General features: G+C 34.9%; 1 protein-coding gene across 2 annotated transcripts in view; it reads right to left on the bottom strand.

The window, feature by feature from the left end:
* The window catches only part of UNC13C (unc-13 homolog C), a 661,317-nt gene that overhangs the window by 312,882 nt on the left and 326,878 nt on the right, over positions 1-21,557 (bottom strand). For both annotated transcript variants that reach the window (XM_063716164.1, XM_024232533.3), the window contains exon 13: positions 582-738. In XM_063716164.1, the coding sequence (XP_063572234.1) occupies positions 582-738 (157 nt within the window). The remainder of the gene's footprint in view (positions 1-581; positions 739-21,557) is intronic.

The raw sequence follows: 21,557 nt of genomic DNA, 5'->3' as shown, positions 1-21,557 counted from the left end.
TCTTGGGGCTCCTTTGATTCCCTGAATTTCTACTTTTCAATGCATTCTTGATGCCTTTGCATATGTCAGATGGACAGCCTTATTTAGGCACAGATTGTTTTTCTTAGGCTCCTTAAACACGTACTATGTTTTACTTAGAGGATGTGCCACTATCCATCAGTACCAGAAAGAACCAATAGGAAGTGCAAATGGAGCCTAATATGTTCCAGAGATGGCAGCCAAGCTCACACTTACTAGGGAACTATATCTACAAGACAGTGAATCTGAAATGTTGAATACCAAATTTGCACATGTTGAGAATTCCGTATAAAGTCCCAGCATTCTCTTATAAAATGTATGTTTTCCCCTCACTGAAAAAGATCCTTTAAGATATGAAGATTCAATCTAATGAAAATTCTTATTGACTGTCACAGTTAATTTACTAAAAATGTTTCAAATGAACTTTGAGCTGGAGCCCATTATGCTATTCCCTAAAATGTCCATTCTGCATAAGATTCCAAGAATATCTTAAGTTTAAAATCTCTTGAAATGTAACTCCCATAAGCTGCTAGGAATTTTAAAGTTTAAAAAATTATACTTACACCAAAGTTGGTAGCAGCAAATCGATCTGAGGCAGAAACCTGTACATTTGTTGAAACTGTTGTGTGAGCATAAAAAGCATTTATATTAGCCAGCAAGGTGCTCATGACGGCAGGGACACCGGGGCACATGTATTTAGAAGACAGACATGAAAAGTGCCTGCAAGACAAAAAACATAAAGTGTTTTTAAAACAGAAATTAATTAATTCATGCAACAACAGAGCTTCTAACATCAGCAATTAAGTAATTCCACAGCTACATCTATGCAAAGGAGAGAAAACTGCACAATCTCTAATTGAAAGAAAAACGATTTCGGCCTTTTGAAAATTTCTCATTCACAAATGTAAAGTGGCTTAATTAGTGTGTAATTTGCCCTTTCTGCCCATGGACGCTGCCGAGAAAGCATTGTTAAAGTCTCCCTTGCCACTGTTTGTCATGTCGAAGTCAGTTTTCGAGAGAGCCTGAACAGCTGCAGAAGCTCTGCATCAGAGGGTTAAGCTTTGAAAAAAGTTAATGAGAGTCTGAGGAGTGATGGGGAACACTCACAGGCTATGTGGTAATGAGAGACCCAAACATCCAGCACACCAGGGGCTTTGGGTTTGTCACATATGCCACTGTGGGGGAGGTGGATGTAGCCATGAACGCAAGGCCACAAAGGTGGATGGAAGAGTTGTGGAAACAAAGAGAGCTATCTCCAGAGAAGATTCTCAAAGACCAGGTACCCACTTAACTTTGAAAAGGATCTTGGTGGGTGGCATTAAAGAAGACATTGAAGGACATCACCCAAGAGATTATTTTGAGCAGTACAGGGAAATTGAAGTGATTGAAATCATAGCTGAGGCAGTGGCAAGAAAAGGGGTCTTGCTTTTGTAACCATTGATGACCATGGCTCCATAAATAAGGCTGTCATTCAGAAACACCTTACTGTGAGTGGCCACAACTGTGAAGTAAGAAAAGCCCTGTCAGAGCAAGAGATGGCTAGTGCCTCACCAAGTTGAAGAGGTCAAAGTTGTCCTAAAAGCTTTGATGGTGGTCATGGAGGTGGTTTCGGGAGAATAACAACTTTGGTCATGGAGGAAACTTTAGTGATTGTGTGGCTTTGGTGGCAGCTGTGGTGGTAGTGGATATGGTGGCAGCGGGGATGACTATAATGGTTATGGTAATAATGGAAGCAGTTTTGGAAGTAGTGGAAGCTACAACAATTTTGGCAATGATAGGAGTCAATCTTCAAATTTTGTACGAATGAAGGGTAGAAACTTTGGAGGCGGAAGCTCTGGTTCCTGTGGTCATAGAGGCCAATACTTTGCCAACTGGGAAACCAAGATGGTCATGGTGGTTCCAGTAGCAGCAGTAGCTATGGCAGTGGCAGAAGATCTTAATTACTGCCAGGAAACAAAGTTTAGCAGGAGAAGAGAGCCAGAGAAATGACAAGGAAGCTACGGGTTACAACAGTTGTGAATTCAGCCGGGCACAGTGGTGACAGGGCCTTGCTGCTGTCAAAGAAGATGTGTTTTAGATAATACTCATGTGTATGGGCCAAAAACTCAGGGATTATATTTGTGACTAATTGTATAACAGGTTATTTTAGTTTCTGTTTTGTGTAAAGCATTCCAGTGAACGCTTTTAATGCAGATTTTTTTTGCACCCTTGATGTTGATTGCTAAATGTAATAGTTTGATCATAATGCAGAATAAATGTGTCTTAAAAAAAAGAACATAATTTGCGACAAAGATGTGTAAACTCAACTTTGAATGTTGCATGTACGCACCAAAAGTACAATTTCCAGTGGAATTTAGTACCATCGGAAAACAACTGCGCAGGAGTCTCCCTACTTCCTCAACCCTGCTTCTACTTATTTTGGTTCCTGAAATGCCATATTTTAACCAAAATGTTATTTTGCATTTGTATGCCTCTCACAGTTGTAAAATAGCAAGACACCCTCCTCTCACTATACATTGAATTAATAAGTCAGTTTAACCTCTGACTTGAGTCCAGTTTGTATGATTTTTCAGAAAGAAATACCTTCTGTAAGCAATTCTCTTTTCTAAGCACTTTGTTACAGACAACATTTAATTAGGCAAACAGATGAATAGTGAGAACAGATTGAATAATGACAGCTTTATGCTTAAAGATCATTTCTTTTAAACCTTGAATAACAGTATCATTTATATCCATCAGAAGCATCAAGGGTCCACTTTTGTTACTTCTCTCAAGGAAACCTTTTTCATCTGAACTACAACAAAAGACTTGGAAATGGAAAGCACAGCTTATGATAAAAGTGAAAGATAAAATATACATGGAGGAAAGAAAATTTCACTATATAATGTGATCCTATTTTGCTCTCATATCTTACTATGCCATCAAAGCATCTAGACATTTCTGAATTTTGTATTATTGAACACATACATAAATAGCTGCCCTGAGTGGCACTCACAAAAAATAAATGATGGTCCTGAAAACTGAGGCTTTTCTTAGATCTTAACCAGGCACCTTGCTACCTACTTTGTCATAATACTGATTAACAAAAGAGGTTAAATCTTTAAAAGTGCATCTTTAAGAATCACGAATAAAAATTTATGCTATGTGAGTTCCATGATTTGTGCAAATTAACCCTGGATTTAGATTATTAATGACTGCTTCTTTAAGGAAATGATAAGTGTTATGACTGTATTATACACTGAATTGATTATAATTAACACGTATTAAGAATCCACAAACAATATTATTTATTTAACAAAAAATATTAGTTAAAAATAGAAATTAAAAATTCTTAGAGCTATGCTATCACATTTCTTTTTTTTTTTTCAACAATTCACAAGTAATTACATTTGTCAGACTAAAATCACAGGTCAAAAGTTGTGGAAAATGTAATGCCTAAAATGGTGTAGGCGAAAATAAATGAACTAGGGGGAAGAAGAGATATAGAAATGCCATAGTCAATTTTGAAAATAAATTGTTAAGACACTCAAAAACAAGGGGGTTATTACCCAGACCCTGCATTGTCTTTTTAGAGGGATACTGGAGGTCATCAGGCTGAGTAATCTTGTTCTTGGTTTTAAAAAGGATTGGTGCTCTCATAAAGCAGCTATATTACTTGGCTTTACTTTTGTAGCTGCCACCTTGAGATTTTTGGTGTTTGGTTAAGGAAGCAACAGCAGCTTAGTGGTTACTTCAAGCGTAAATAGTAGAGCGAAACAGGAATAACTTACTTAAGGCATTCACAGGATGATTTTTATAAGTGAAACTAAAAGATTTATGTAAAAAATGACATAATTATTTTTTTGATATGACCTCAAAAGCAAAGGCAAAAGAAGCAAAACCAGATAAACAAGAGCACATCAAATTAAAAAGTTTCTGCACAGCAAAGGAAAAACTCAAGAGAGTGAAGAGACAACCTGCAGGATGAGATAAAATATCTGTCAACTGTACATCTGATAAGGGGTTAATACCCAAACCATATAAGAACCTGGAACAACTCAGTAGCAAGAAAACAAATAATCCAATTAAAAATGGGCAAAAGACCTGAATAGGCAGTTTTCAAAAGAAGACACAGAAAAGGCTGAAAGGTATATAAAAAAAAAGTTCAACATCACCAATCATCAGGGAAATGCAGATTAAGACCACATCAGATATTACCTCACTCCTATTAGAATGGCTATTACCCAAAAGACAAAAGGTAAGAAGCGTTGGCAAGGATGTGGAGAAAAGGGAACCCTGTATACTGTTGGTGGGAATGTAAATTAGTACAGCCATTAAGGGAAATAGTATGGTGGTTCTTCAAAAAACTAAAAAATAGGACAATCATATGATTCATCATTCCCATTAATGGATATATCTACAAATATGATGAAATCAGCATGTCAAAGAGATATCTGCACTCCCATGTGTATGGCAGCACAACAGCCAAGGAATAGAATCAGTCTAAGTATCTATCAGTAGATGAATGGATAAAGAAAATATGGTTATATACATAAGAGAATACTGTTCAGTCATAAAAAGAAGGAAATCCTGCCATTTGCAACAACATGGATGAACCTGGAGGACATTATGTGAAATAAGCCAGACACAGAAAGACAAATACAGCATGAGCTCACTCATATGTACAGTCTGAAAGGCTGAAGTCAGAGAAGTAGAGAGTTGAAAGGTAGTTACTAGAGGTTGGAGCAGTTAGGGGGTGCAGGGTTGGGAAGATCCTGGTCAAAGGATAGAACATTTTATTAAATGGGGGGATAAGTCCTAAAGATCTATTTTACAGAATCGTGACTACAGTTAATGATGATATATTGTATTTGTGAAAAATGCTAGGAGAATGGATGTTAAAAGTTCTCCCACAAAAATGATAACTGTGTGAGATGACGCATATGTTAATGAGCTAGATTTAATCATACCACAGTGTATATGTGCTTCAAGGCATCATACTGTACATGATAAATATGTATAATTTTATCTGTCAGTTTTAAAAAAACTAAATAAATTTGAAAGAAAATGACACAATTATTGAACATTGTTCACTACTTAAAAGTCATCTGAGGGAAATACAAATGCAATATGGGAAGATTAGATATATCAAAAACCACCCTTTGCCTATTTTATACTTTGAGATGGTTAAGCAAATATCTTGATGATAAAAATACCCTAAGAAACTGTGGCTTTTGAATGCCAAAGCAATGTTTCATGACCAAAATGAGAGGTTAATAAATAATTCATAGGTTATATGTGAAAATTTGTATAATTCAGGAAACATCATGTAAATAAGGCAGTCTTGAGTTATACAGTTTAATACAATCTTTGCCACACATTTATCATTAATGGTAACATATGTTATTCACAGAAAAGTTAGAAAAAAGTAATGTCAAACTTACATGCACGCTTTAAGCTTCTCTTTTAAAAATAACTTCAATGTATAGTCAAATAGTAATTATAATACATTCATCTATGAAAATTGATTAGAATTAGTATTATAATTTATTCTAAGAGTTTTCTAGTATTTAACCCTTTTTTTCCTATTAAAGCCATCTGGTCAGAGTACTCTTTCTTCATTGGTTATGTACTTACTGTATTCCTGGCACCCTTCTTAATGGTAAGGATCTGGAGTTGATTAAAACATAGTCTTGATCTAATAAAATGCATATTCCTAATTGAGAAGCACATACCTCGAATCCTAATTTTGTTGTACAGCAGAAAGTGCAATCATAGAGGCAGCCAAAAGGTTTGGGTGGGCCATAGGATAGAGGAGCAGGCCTGGAGGTGCAGGTCAATCCTCCAAAGGCCGAATTGAGTCCCATAGTGGTGAAGAGAGGAGAAGTCAGAGGGAAACACAAGGACTACAGAATGAGAGTTGAGGTAATGATCATGAAAGAGTGAAGAGCTTAGCATCTCTACAAGTTGGTCCAACAAATATTTACTGAGCACACTTACATGGCAGATGCTATATTAGCTTTGGATATGCAGTAATGAATCTGCTTATAGACTGCTGGGGGAATCGGTCATGTAATAAATTTAGTACAGTTATGCAGAAATTATGAAAATGGCATAGCGGAGTGCTATGAAGACACTGAGTTAGAGTGTGTATATCACAGCCTGGTGAGGAGGGTCAGAGGAGATGTCTTGAGATGAGGCTGGGCTAACAGTCAATGAATGACTAAGAGACAGCCACGCCTGGCATAGAGTTTGATATCACTGATGGATAAAGAATATATTCCAGAGGAATGGAAAAGTACAAATCAAGGCACTATGGAAAGAAATAAAATATTGTGTAAAGTGAACTCCAGCAATTTTAGGTTAACAGAGCACAAATTTCCAGGAGAATATTTAGGATTGGTATGGCCAAAGATAGGTCTGAGGGGTTTACAGAGAGTCTTATGTAACACGTTAGATAAGTTGGATCTATTCTATGCATCAAAAAACATTTTTGGAGAAAGTTCAAAATCTTAGAGTAAATATAAGTAAATATAAGTTAAAAAGCATTAGTAAGGAACTCTAATTCTTCAACATGTATTAGGAAGTGAAATAATCAGATTTGGATTTTAAATAGGTTAATTTGATGAGAGGAGCATATAGGAGGATGAGTTTAAGGAAGGTGAAAGTAAAGAGTCCAATTAGGAGGCTATGAAGAGAAGAGACGATGGATGTCCGAATTAGAGTAGTAGTGTGTAGATGATGAGGAGGAAATGGATTTGAGAAATATTCAGAGGGGAAAAACTGTCAGGACTTAGAATTCATAAGGAGAGCGGGATGGGGAACAGAAAAGTTTCAAGGTTCTAGTTTGAGTGACTACATGAATGGCTCTTCCGCCAAGTGAGCTGGGAACTAAAAATTGGAAAAAAATTGAAGGTGGGGATGATGTATCCAGCCAATTATGAGCTTAAGGTGCTCATAGAGCTTCCATGTAGGAATGTTACTGGTTTTTGGAGACATGGACTAAACACCTAGATTTGGGATCATCACCATGAATTATCAAAAACCATGAGAAAGGATAAGATTACCTAGGGAAAATATGTACAATAAATGAAGAAATGTTAGAGAATGTCACCTGGGAAATAGCAATATAAAAGGAAATTTTACAAGAAGAAAAAAAGTAAATTCTATAATTGAGACTAAATAAATACTAGATAGGTAAAAGTAAACCCAGGAAACTGGAATCAGCATAATCTTGATAAAAGGATGATTGATACTGTTAAGTGCAGTAAGAGTCTTATAAAATAGGACAGAAAAGAAGTTATTTGACTTGACAAATAAACATCATCATGACCTTAGCAAGATCAATGTTAATAGAGTGACAGGAGTTTGCACTAAGAGGAAATAAGATAGAAAGTGAAGAGGTACCAGGGGATGACCAAGGTAAAGTAGGTCAAGGCCAAACCTTGATTGGTACAATATCTAGCCAAGGAGTTTTGATTTTCTTTTGTGTACTACATGAAGTTACCTGAGATTTCTGCAGAAAGAACTAGCATTATCAGATTAATTTGAAAAGATGACTCTGAAGTCGTATAAAGATGGATTCAAATGAATGGGTAGTGGAAGCAGAAAAACAATTTAGAAAGTGTAGAAGTGAAAATTGACACTCCTGCCATGCTTCCAATAAGAATGACCACTTCACATACCACAGTCAGAAGGAAAAAAAAAAAAATACTTTGCACCTGGAGATAATCCAAATATCACAGAATTACTGTCTGCTTCTGATCTCTAAGATAGAAAACGTTGAATTTTTCTGTAGTACCCAAACTTCCTAGCAAAACAATTTTAAGCCTAATTTTGACAGTGTTATAACTGAAGATTTAGAATGATCTCTGAAAATATAAAACCAAGTGGGAAAGCTGCTGTTCCCATCATGAACAGCACGAAAACACCAAGTAAACTAGGTAACCTTAGTAATTCCAACTTAGTCTTTAAATACTTAATTGCTTTTGTTTTGCCAATGTTTCTGAAGTCTAATGTCCTCTCTGTATTTGTCGTAATTAAACATTTCTTTCCTTTTCTAACTTTTTTTTTCTTTAAAGTCACAGAGCAGGTAAGGTTCTCAAAGACTGGAATTCAGGAAGTGTATCTTTAGAGACTCCTTCTTAACCATCCACCATGGTATAGCTTCTCTTAATTTATCCTCCTCACCTCTTTATATAAAAAAAAATTCTTTATTTTTAATTGACAAATAAAAATTACATGTTTATCATGTACAATATGTTGGTTTGAAATATGTATACAATATGGAATGGCTGAATCAAGCTAATTAACATTTGCACTACTTCCCATACTTATCTTTTTTTGTGGTGAGAAAACACAAAATCTATTCTCTTTGCTCTTTTCAAGAATACAACACATTGTTATTAACTATAGTCACCATGTTGTAAAACGAATTTCTGGAATTTATTCCTCCCATATAACTAAAATTTTGTATTCCTTGACCAATAGCTCCACAATCTGCCTCCTTTCCCTAAGACCCTGGTAGTCACCATTCCACTCTTTATTTCCATGAATTCCAGTTTTGTTTTGTTTTCTTACGATGCCACGTATAAGTGAGATTATACAGTATTTGTCTTTCTGTGCCTGCCTTATTTCCCTTAACCATAATATTCTCAGGGTTTAACCATCTTGTTGCAAATGACAAGATTTCATTCTTTTTTTTAAGGCCAAAAGTATTCCATTGTGAGTACATACTACATTTTCTCAATACATTCACCCATTGATTAACACTTAGGTTGATTTCATGTCTTAGTTATTGTGACTAACGCTGCAATGAACATGGGACTACAGATATATCTTTGACATAATGATTTTATTTACTTTGGCCCTCTCTCTTCAATATTGTGTATTACTTGTATATGTATCTGTTCCTTCTCGAATGTGTTTGGTTTATGCTTTGACAACTTTTGAAAGAAAAAAAAGCATTGTGTTATTGATTTGTTTGGCTTATTCCACAATAAGTATTATAGCTTTATACAGTTTTACATTATATACTTTAAAGGTTATGCAGTTTTATTTACAAAAACAAAGAGAAATATACATAAGTTTTTAGTTTATCAAAGAATAAAAAAACAAGTTGAATTATCTTTCTTCTTAGTACTTAAGGTTACAAAGAGACTCTAAAAGTCAACAATAGGCAAAATTTGAATCAGCAAAATTTAAGATATATATCCAGCCCATATTTAGCACAGTGTTTTCTTGTACTTACTAAGTGACCAACGAACATTACTTAATTAAAACAAATTAAAGTAATATGAACCAAAATATAAACTAAAGGTATTGATGTAGAGTGTACAGGACATATGCTTGAGTATGACAGTTTATGAAAACATCCAATTATGTTGTGAAAATGTGGTGGAAGTACTTAGCAGTTAACACTGTAATAACAATGGCTACTTTGAAGGCAAATAATATTCTACTTATAATCAGTATGCTGAAAGCAGCATTTTAACTTTTCGAAAGCATTAGGCCAGTATTCCTCTTAGAAAGCTAACAGAAATATTTTACATTTTGATTAAAATTTAACTGAGGTGATTTCTGGGGTATGATGGATGGTAGCTAGCTGCACCTGACTCAATCCCTCTAAGCATTCCATGGAAACTTCCGAGAAAACCAAAAAGGATGCAAAATCACAACCGTATTGGAAATTAAGGTTACCAATCAAAGATTTCCCAGTTTCTGGAAGGAACTTTTTCTAACTTTAGGCAGCTGGCTAGATGGAGAACTATTCAGTGACTGCTGGTATATCAACTCCTAAAACACTAACCTGACAGAGAGGAATGGGAGGGTATTTCTAGAAACCTTCCAATGTCTGCCCCCTTTATCAGAGATCTGGGGCCTAGACTGCTGCCAAGCAAGGCTATCAATCCCTCCCTATTTCATGCTAATGGACTCCCCAGGCAGTAAAACTGTTTCTCCTTTCCCACACCTTCTCACTCTATATCCATTAAAGAGCATAAAACTCCCAAGATTCTAATACTGCCTGTACAATAGGGAATGAGCAATGGGATTTGAAGCTACTTAGAAGAAAGGGCTGCAAGAACGCTGGGAACAATATACCCTGGGGATTATATAGAATCTTTTATGCTCTGCTTTTAGCAAGACAAAATTTACTGGTTGTTTACGTTGTTCAGAAAAAGAAATATGCTTAGAAAACTCACCAATAGAAGCTAAAAAATATTTTTCCCCAGTCTAAAAGAGTGCTTCATTTGAATAAAGAAATGGCAGAAAGTGGACAATTTTTAGGGGCTGGTCTTTCAGTTTAAAGTTTGCAGGTGGATGCTGACAACATCCAGGTGGTCAGCAAACACGTATTCAAAGAAACCCTGTAAGTTGCCAAAACAAGCAGGATAAAAAGATTTTACTATTTCAACACACACACACACACATGCACACCAAACACAAATAGATACGTGTATATGTCTACATGAAAACACAAAAACAAACACCCAGCAGGAAATACTGCTAAATTATATGATCATAGTGTGATCTCTGGTTGGCGTTATACATTTTTGTTATTTAAAAAATGTACATTGTATATTTTTAAACGTAGCATTAACGTGTTTTATTACCCTAACCAGAAAAAAATATATAAAATATACATCTTAAATTTCGCTAATTCAAATTTTGCCTATTGTTGATTTTAAAAGTCTCTTTGTAACCTTAAGCGCTAATAAGATAATTTAACATGTTTTTTATTCTCGTTTAACTAAATTATTTGTATATATTTTCCTTTTGAAGAAAACTACATAACCTTTAAAGTACACCATGCAAAATTGTATAACCTATAATATTTTAAAATATCATTGAACAAGAATTTTTTTGAAGAAGTCAAACAAATCGCTGACAAAATGACTTCTCTCTTTCAAAATGTATTACTGACAAGTAATTTCTAGTTAGGAGTACATGCCTCATGATATAATAAAATTACTGTAAAATAGACACCAGCTTAATTTTACTTAGTAAAATATATTCAAGAATTTTAAATATATTAATGAAATGATCTTGGTGCATAAGTTCCTAAGGCAAAATAAAGGTATGAGAATGGTGAATATGTGAAAATCAAAAAAGGCTAATAAGAAAAACCTGGCATTTCACTTAATGCTAGTTTTCTTTCCACCAGATATTTTATTACCAGTTTCAATAACAACTTAGCATTACCATAGTGTTTTTCTTGTGAGCTAATTAATCAGTAAAACTTTTGTTGTTTGATTGAAAGGCAATGTAAATATGTCAAAAATTTAAATATGAGAAACAAATTTAGTCATAGTTAAATTAAACAGTTTTTAATACACCTAAAGATTAAAGATACAATACTTAGGAGTAGTTGCCACCTCTTAGAACTTATATTAAAATTAACTTCTTAGAAATAACTAGTGACTTCGGATTTAAACAAACGGTTGAGAGCCAAGATTAAAAGCTTACTCATTTGATACTGATTTTACAAAATAAAATACTGAAACTGAGCAACAGAATTTTCAGGTCATTACAATAATTTTTTCCCCAGTTTGGTAAAAATACCTATCCTTTTCTAGAAAGTGTGATTAAAAGCATGCTAAATTAAGGAAGGTAGCTCCTAGTACCAAAACAATAGTCTATGTTGAACTTGCCTTTTCATCACTCTACATAGTAAATGATTAGGCAATTGATATGATAAAGGTGGTAGTAGTATGCATCAAAGTAAACATTTCTTGGACGGGTGAAGGAAAAAAGAAAAATAGACAAATCTTACAAAAGGAAAAATATGAATCAGTATTAGTGGCTACATTTCTTTGAAACCTTGAAGAAATGGTCAGCAAAGTGTGTGTGCATGTGTGTGTGTGTATGTACATACATATAATGAGGAGGGATAGAAGGAATCTGGGTGGCCAATTTAGAGTTAAAAGTACCAAGGCATAAAGATGTCTCATGCTAAACCTATCCCTCTTCTGTAACCTTAAAAATAACTTCATCACTTCTAGATTCAGTTTTTCCATCTGCAAAATGAAAGCATTTTTAGAATATCTAATCCTTACATGCTCTAACATGCTATGCCTTTCTGAATATAAATAACATGTTGGCTGTGTCCAGCTGCATTCATCACTTCTCTCCACCATCAGCATTTGATTCTATTGCAGCCAGGGGTTAGGAAAAATAGCAAGAAAGCACTGGACACAGAAGTCAGCCTGAGGCAATCTTTGCTCTTTGCAGAGCTTTCAGCTAATGGGCTTCTACAGGAGGTTCAATTTGGCAAGATGTCCGCCTCCGAGTTTGCACGGGTTCTCTCTTTATGTGTAGTTACAGCCAAGGCAAACTTTTTCTTGCTTCTAACCATATCCATTGAAAATCATTTACTTTTAACAGCTACAGTTCTAACACTACTTAAATTATTCTCAGGGTGGAAATAGGATTAAAAGTACAACCAGTAATTAAAAATGACTGACTCAGAGGTGCTGCAAACCACTTCTTCAAAAACCAGAGAGTTCATCTTCAAAAAAAAAGGTCAAAAAGTACTGTTTTTTATTAAAAAAGAAATGTTTAATATTCTCCCCTAAAGACATGACTAAAAACAATGGATTAACATTAAAACACTTGACTTTACTTTTGCAAGTAAATGGTGCTAGTGTCAGAAGAATTCAACAAATGGAATTTTAGTTCCATGGGAAAAGTTAGAGTAATAAACTCTAAAAAGATGATACTTACTGCAAATAATGAAACATGGTACTGACATAAAAATAGACACATAGATTAATGGAACAGAATAGAGAGCCCAGAAATAAATCCACACATTTACTGACAAATGATTTTCAACGACAGTGCCAATGAGAAAAGGATAATCTCTTTAATAATGATGTTGAAAAAACTGGATGTCCACATGCAGAAGAATACAATTTGACCCACCCTTATCTCATACCATATAAAATATCAATTCTAAATTGATTGAAGACTTGAATGTAAGACCCAAAACTATAAAACTACTAGAAGAAAACACAGAGGAAAAACTGCATGACATTGGTCTGTGTAATGATTTATTAGTTACAACCTCAAAAGCACAGGCAACAAAAGCAAAAATAGATAATGGGATTGCATTAACCTAAAAAGCTTCTTCACAGCAAAGGAAACAATCAACAAAGTGAGGAGCCACCCTACATGTGGGAGAAAAATTTGCCAACTATACATTTAATAAAGGGTTAATATCCAAAATATAAAAGGAACTCAAATACTTAAACAGCAAGAAAACAAATAACATGATTAAAAAATGGGCAAAGGATCTGAATAGGCATTTCCCTGAAGAAGACATACAAATGCCCAATAGTATATGAAAAATATCTAACATCACTAATCATCAGAGAAATGCAAATTAAAACCACAATAAGCTATCACCTCACTCCTATTACAATGGCTATTACCAAAAAAGGTAAAAGATAACAAGCCTTGGCAAGGAGGTGGAGCAAAGAGAATCTCATACACTGTTGATGGTAATGTAAATTATTAGAGCAATTATGACAAACAGTAAGAAGCTTCCTCAAAAAGTTAAAAATAGAACTATTATATAATCTATTATTTCCACTACTGGGCTTATAGCCAAAGAAAATAAATCAGTATGTCTAGAAATATCCGCACACCCATATTTATTGCAGCATTACTCACAATAGCCAAGATATGGAATCAACGTAACTGTCCATTGACAGATAAGTGGATAAAGAAAATGTATATACATACAATGGAATAGTATTCAGCCATAAAAATGGAGGAAATTTTATCATTTGCAACAACATGGATGAACATGGAGAACATTATGTTAAATGGCACAGAATGACAAATACCATACGATCATCTCATTCATATGTGGAATAAATAAAAAAAGAGGAACTTACTGAATTAGAGAGTAAAATGGTAGTTACCAGGAGCTGGAGTTGGCTAGCAGGGTGGGTACTGGGAGATATTTGTCAATGCATAAAAATTTTCACTTGGATAGGAGGTGTAAGTTCAAAATGTCTATTGTACAACATGGTGATGATAGTTAATAACAATGCATTGTATTCTTGAAAAATGCTAACAGTGTGGAAGTGTACTCATGACAAAAATAACTATGTAAAGTAATGCATATGTTCATTAGCTAGATTTAGTCATTTTACAATGTATATATACTTCAAAACATCATGTTGTATATAATAAATACATAAAATTTTATCAATCAATTTTTTAAAAAATTTAAAAAGCAAATAATGAGATAGTTACTGGCAAGTTTTTGGCTAAAGCAACTGCTACAAAGTTATTAACCATTAATAGTCAAAATATTATTGGCCTAATATGTATTTCAAATAGCACACCTGGATTAATGTCACTTGCTATTGTTGAACAAAAAAAATAAAACAATCCTCTAACTCACATGCCAGTTCAGGGACAGGTGTCCAAAATCATATGGAACTTGTGGTTTTCAAAGAGCAGAAATGCCTTTCGTCTAAAGTTTAAAAATAATCAATGAACAGAAGAACAAGGTGATTGGAAAGAAGTACCAAAAGGAAGATTATGATTCTTAGATTGTTGCAAGCAATTTCAGAGATACTGTGCAAAATGAAAGGAAAGACTATCTGCATTTCTGATGTTAGAAATACACTAAAACAATATTCATCACACTTGCTCCCCCAAATTCAGCTCAGCTTTCTAATTTATCAGTGATAAGTTAGAATTTTATTCATTCTTGTCACTAAAGACGACTCAAACACTTAAATGTCACTTCTGTTTTGACCAAAAACATCATAGCTTCTCAAAGATGCTATGGGTTGCTAGAGCCCAATTATGGAGATTTTGAGTACAAGAGCAATGGTGTGTGACTGGAAAATAAATAAAAGGCACAGATTTTAGAGGAAGACAGAAGTTGAACTACACGTAAGGGTGGGGCCCTCAGGCTGCCCATCAGCTTTCTCTGACACTTCTCATCTGTGCTTGGATTTGCTTCCTCTATACCTATGCCCGTACAGCCCCCATGCTCGTTACTATTTAATCTCTTCGTTCTCTTCCCCCTAAATCAGGAGCTTACTAGAGACAAGAGCTATCTTTTACTGCTATTTCCCCATTGCCTTGTGCTATGGTCTGAACAGTTGTGTTCATGAAAAACTCACATGTTGAAACCTATGATTCAAGGTTGTAGTATTAGGTGGTGAGGCTGTTGAGAGGTGATTAGATCATGAGTGGGGAGCCCCTCATGAATGGGATTTTAGTTGTCTTATAAAAGAGGCCCCAGGGAGCTTTCATCCCTTTGGCCATGTGAAGCTTGCACACAGTGAAAAGATAGCCATAAATGAACCAGGACATGGACCTCATCAGACACCAGATCTGATGGCACCTTAATTTTGGACCTTCTAGCATCCAGGACTGTGAGAAATAAATTTCTGTTGTTTATAAGCCACTCAATTGATGGTATTTTTTATAGCAGCCTCACAGACTAAGACATTCTATATAAGTCCTCATACTTACATACTCAGAAAATGTCTATTGAATAAATTAATTTCATCTTCTAGAATGTGGGGTTCATGAGAGACTAGACTGACTTCTTGTTCACTGCTGTAACCATAGAAACATTTCTGGCACATGATAGGCACTGAGTAAATATTTCTTAAACGAATGAATGACCCCGTTAAGCAGCACTCTTTTAAAAAGATAGACTCCTGGCTCAAGCAGTTAAAACAGACTGGTGACTTTAAAGTAATCTGTATCCAAACAGTTCTGATTTAAATATAAATTAGATAAAGATGGCCAGTGCCAGGGTACAGGTTGTTTTTTAAGCACATCAAGGTAAAAAACACCGACCTAATGCTTTCCTCTCCTTTGCTATTGTAGAGGCATAACCATAGCCTAACAGAATCTCAGACTTTGTGAGACATCTTAGCCTTCATGTTACAATAAATGACTAATTAAACACTCAAGAAAATGTATTTTCTTGACAGAAATAATCTCCAGAGGATGGTTTAAACCATAATGACTGATAGAAAACTCCCCAGATGTGTTCAGCTGTGAACAATTAATCCATCAAAACACTATTAGGAACCTATACATTGCATATATAGATGAAAAGAATCAAGAACTCCCAAAATATTGATGATGGAAACAAGTTCTATGCCTCACCCCATGATGCAAAATATGTGGAATGGTGTGTTCCTTAGAGAAGGGGAACAGCCTATCATTCTTGCTGTCATTAGTTAGAAAATTGTTTTTATTTTAGATGGATGGTTGCATTTGCCATGTGGGAACAAATTCTTCAGGTCCTTGATCAATCACTTGTCCAAACAGGAAAATTGTAATCCCTCTCCTACTGATGCATGTTCCAGAACAAAGGGTCATTTTTATGTAACAGGTAGGGCTAATAAATGATACCCTCACAGAAAATATTCTGTGGAAAGGGGAATGCTTTATAGTAAGCTGGAGGTACCTAGGAGCACTGGGACATTCAGTCCTAAAGCTCAGGTTTACCAGCAAAATAGTTTCAGACTCTTGTGTCTGAAGAGAAATTCACAAGAGAAAAATTCAATAGTGTACTACCAGACTCTGACTTAAAACATACTTCTCCTTGTTTATTTCTTCTCCAAATCCATCTTCAAAGAAATGGGAATGTGCTCGAAAGAAACCAAGAAATCTCTAATAAAAGAGGAAGATTATGAAATTAACCGGGGATTTGGCTAACCCTAAAGAGTATTTAAATATCAAAAGAAAGTATAATTTGATTTCTGTTTTTGATCAAATGGTGTCTAGGAAAATCCACAGAATTAAGGACTTTTGTCTTTTTCGAAAATGGTAAGTATCCTTATTATAGAGAAAAGACAGAATTTCTTCCTTGTAGCTGAGTTTTCCAATTTTGTTTTTTTAAGAATTAAGAGGAAGTAATTCTGAGACAGGCTTCAAATGTTGCGTTCTAGGTTTTATTGTTCTTTCGTTGGTTGGTTGGTTGGCTTTCCGGTTACTTTTATTGTTGTTGTTCCCTGATGCAAGGTTTCAGAACAACAGAAAAATACCTATTCATTAGTCAACCAGTTTAAATTGAAAGATAGATTTATCATAAACAGTTTTTTTTTCAGTTGAGTTAGTCCTTGGCCAGCAATAGCTTAGGGCTGAAGTTACAGTTCAATTGCAAAAGCATCATTTTAAAGTATGGTGGAAACTATCTCTGAAAGCTGTATTTCAACTCGACTGAAAAAAAAAACTCAGTACTCTGAAACTTCCTCAAATTTTTAAAAACGATCAATCAATGTAGTGTGCTCTCACCCTTATTACAACATAAATGGTGACATAGAACCCTATATCAGCTCAATTACACTTTTCATTTTCACTTTGTTTTTGGCAACTGAAAAACTCTGGCATCTAGAAACACACTAGGAGAAGGTAAAAATAAATGTAATTCTGATAAACAACTTCAGCCTCTGATTCACTCAATTGCAAATATGTACTGAGTTTCCATCATGCATCCAGAACTTCTTATAAAGCAGAAATGAAAGATATGATTTCTCTCTTCAAAATTTCAATTTGTAAGTTGTGGAATAGAATTCAAGTGCACCTCTATGCTGTTCCATTCTATTCTCTTTCCTGGATATAATTACAGCTTACAATTATATCAACAGATTGAGATAAAATGAGTACATGTATATTTTTGCATAAAAACAATAATTTCTAATAACTAATGAATACCAATAAATAATATTGGTATTCATAAAATCTTTATTGGTACAATAGAGATTGTATCTATGTTGGTAGTAATTTCCTTAGGATTGATCAGATTGTCAACAGAATTTTTTTTCTTCTGGCAAAGTAATAGAAAATTTTGTACTGCCAAAGCAAAAATTATACCAAAGTTAATTAGACAAGGGAATTTTCATTAAGGCTACTGCAACAGGGACAAGATCAGGTAAGGGTTTTTTTTTTTTTTTAAATTACATCTCAAAGGAACAGAGAAAGAATTTACAATTGTAAGTTTTCTAAAGTAAATGCTCTAAGGGAAAGGAGGTCAGGGGCCTGTGGGTTTAGGTCATTTGGAATCTGCAAGGGCTGGGAGGAAATGGACTTCAGGGCTATAGAGGCAGAAAGAAACCTATCTAAAGTTTTGCTAAGCTGGGAAAAATGTTAGGCTTGTCATGATAAGTATTCAGTGCTAAAAGAAACATGTGATATAAAAAATATTTTAAAATTAAATGTATAACCACAAGTACACATAATCTACCACATTATTGTCACTGAAGTGCAATTGTCAATGAATCGCAAAATCTAAGGCATTTTTTTCTTTATTTCTATCTGCTTTGTTTTCACTCCTTAGACCAGTGAATCTATGAACCTCATGCCCTCATGTCAAACCCTGACCAAATCCTGAGTTTCTGTTTTTTAAAATAAAATTTTATCAGCACACAGCCATTTCCATTTATTTACTTAATATCTATGGCTGCTTTGCACTAGTACTGCAGAGCTAAGCAGTGTAACAGAGACTGGTACAACTACAAAATATTTACTATCTGGCCCTTTACAGAAAAACAATTCCAACCCCTGCTCTTAGACAGTTGTCTAGTGTGAACAGGAGTTTTGCCTTTCCTGAGATTTATAAATACTATGAGACCCAATTTACCTGCAGGTCACTTGCTACCAAATAAATATCCAAAATATTTTTGAAAAATACTTATCTTAGAGGCTTATCAGAAACTCAAAAAAATGCAGCCATTTGTCTCTCCTCTACTTGTGCCCTGGAAGCTCCCTCCTTGCTTTGAGTTGTCTCCACCTTTCTGGATGGAACCAATGTACATCTCACATATATTAATGTCTCATGTCTCCCTAAAATGTATAAAACCAAGACCTTGGGCACATGTCGTCAGGAACTCCTGAGACCATGTCATGGGAGCGTGTCCTCAACCTTGGCAAAATAAACTTTCTAAATTAACTGGGGGGGGGGGGAAGAAAGAAAAATACTTACCTTTTACTTAGATTGAGAAGCAAGAGTTACCACATTATACAATGTAACAAAATAAGGAAGGGCTAATTCTCCTCTTTTCAACGATCTATGTGATACATACTTACCATTTTTCTATATTAACATGACTGTGTTTCTTAGAACACAGAAAAGATGGAAATGAACGAATCTAACATCAGCTCCCAGAGATATTTTAGAATAAATTTAACTTAATCTTTTCTTTTAATGGGATTCTATCCAGCAGCAGGTTGTTTTGATTTTTTAACCTACCTTTCTTTAGGCAGAACAATTTATTTCCCTTAGACTGTTCATCATAGTTGCATTTTAATTGTGCTATAACTTTATACTAGGTGTTCTGGATCATAGCCTTTGGCATGGGATGGAACAGATGTCAAAATCATGGACTCTCTTAGGGTTCATCAATTATAAAACAAGTTCCCTCCAAAGCAGTGAGCTCCCTGTTACTGGATGTGGATGAACAAAGGGATGATGACCAGTCAGGGATCCAATAACAAAGTTTCTAGATTTGAGAGGGAGGTTCAATCGGGTGATCTCTAAGGTTTCTTATTTTTTTTCATGTCTAAGAATCTATATATCTTCATTATTTAGCATAAGGACATTCTATGTATTGAAAAAGCATGCACAATTTCTCTATCAGTAATTATCATTCATGCTTACATTATGTTGTTCTAGAATTATGATTAGAGATTAAGGGCTATGAACAGTAAACTTTGAAAAGAAACACTGATAGCATTGAATCTATCAATTACTTTGGGAAGTATGCCCCATCAAGTTACCACTGACTTTGTTCACAGAATTAGAAAAAAACTACTTTAAATTTCACATGGAATAAAAAAAGAGCCAGCATAGCCAAGACAATCCTAAGCAAAAAGAACAAAGCTGGAGACATCACATTACCTGACTGCAGGAAACCAAACAGCATGGTATTGGTGCCAAAACAGATATATAGACCAATGGAACAGAACAGAGTACTCAGAAATAACACCACACATCTACAACCATCTGATCTTTGACAAACCTGACACAAACAAGCAATGGGGAAAGGGTTTCCTATTTAATAAATGGCGTTGGGAAAACTGGCTAGCCGTATGCAGAAAGCTGAAACTGGATCCCTTCCTTACACCTTTTACAAAAAATTAACTCAAGATGGATTAAAGACTTAAATGTAAAACCTAAAAGCATAAAATACCTAGAAGAAAACCTAGACAATTCCATTCAGGACATAGGTATGGGCAAAAACTTCATGACTAAAACACCAAAAGCAATGGCAACAAAAGCCAAAATTGACAAATGGGATCTAATTAAACTGAAGAGCTTCTGCACAGCAAAAGAAACTATCGTCAGAGTGAACAGGCAACCTACAGAATGGGAGAAAATTTTTGCAATCTATCCATTTGACAAAGGGCTAATATCAAGAATCTACAAAGAACTTAAACAAATTTGCAAGAAAACAAACAAACAGCCCCATTACAAAGTGGGCAAAGGATATGAACTGACACTTCTCAAAAGAAGACATTTATGCAGCCAAGAAACATATGAAAAAAAGCTCATCATCACTGGTCGTTAGAGAAATGCAAATCAAAACCACAATGAGATACCATCTCACGCCAGTTAGAATGGCGATCATTAAAAAGTCAGGAAACAACAGATGCTGGAGAGGATGTAGAGAAATAGGAATGCTTTTACACTGTTGATGAGAGGGTAAATTAGTTCAACCATTTTGGAAGACAGTGTGGTGATTCCTCAAGGACCTAGAACTAGAAATACCATTTGACCCAGCAATCCCATTACTAGGTATATACCCAAGGGATTATAAATCATTCTACTATAAAGACTCATGCACACGTATGTTTATTGCAGCACTGTTCACAACAGCAAAGACTTGGAACCAATCCAAATGCCCATCAATGATAAACTGGATAAAGAAAATGTGGCATATATGCACCATGGAATACTATGTAGCCATAAAAAAGGATCAGTTCATGTCCTTTGCAGAGACATGGATGAAGCTGGAAACCATCACTCTCAGCAAACTAACACAAGAACAGAAAACCAAACACTGCATGTTCTCACTCAAAAGTGAGAGTTGAACAATGAGAACACATGGACACAGGGAGGGGAACATCACATACCAGGGCCTGTTGGGGGGTAGAGAGCTAAGGGAGGGATAGCATTAGGAGAAATACCTAATGTAGATGATGGGTTGATGGGTGCAGCAAACCACCATGGCACACGTATACCTACATAACAAACGTGCACATTCTGCACATGTACCCCAGAACTTATAGTATATTAAAAAAAAAAAAAAAGAAAGAAAAGGAACACTGATTTTGGCCCAGTCTTCATTCATCATTAAGATGATTGAAATTGACTGATTATCTGGGCCAGTATCTATTCAGTTCACATGAAAATGAGATCTTGTTGTTAATATGAAAAAAGTCATCTAATATATGCATATAAATAATTTACATATTATACCTGGTATATATCTGAACCACATGCACTTATAAAATTAGACCAGGTCTCAAAAAGGAAACTATGGGGAAGTAATGAATACTTCTGTTCATTACTA

Source organism: Pongo abelii, chromosome 16 (assembly GCF_028885655.2).
Source record: "Pongo abelii isolate AG06213 chromosome 16, NHGRI_mPonAbe1-v2.0_pri, whole genome shotgun sequence".
NCBI lineage: Eukaryota > Metazoa > Chordata > Mammalia > Primates > Hominidae > Pongo > Pongo abelii.
This window is presented reverse-complemented; position numbering and strand designations above follow the sequence as displayed.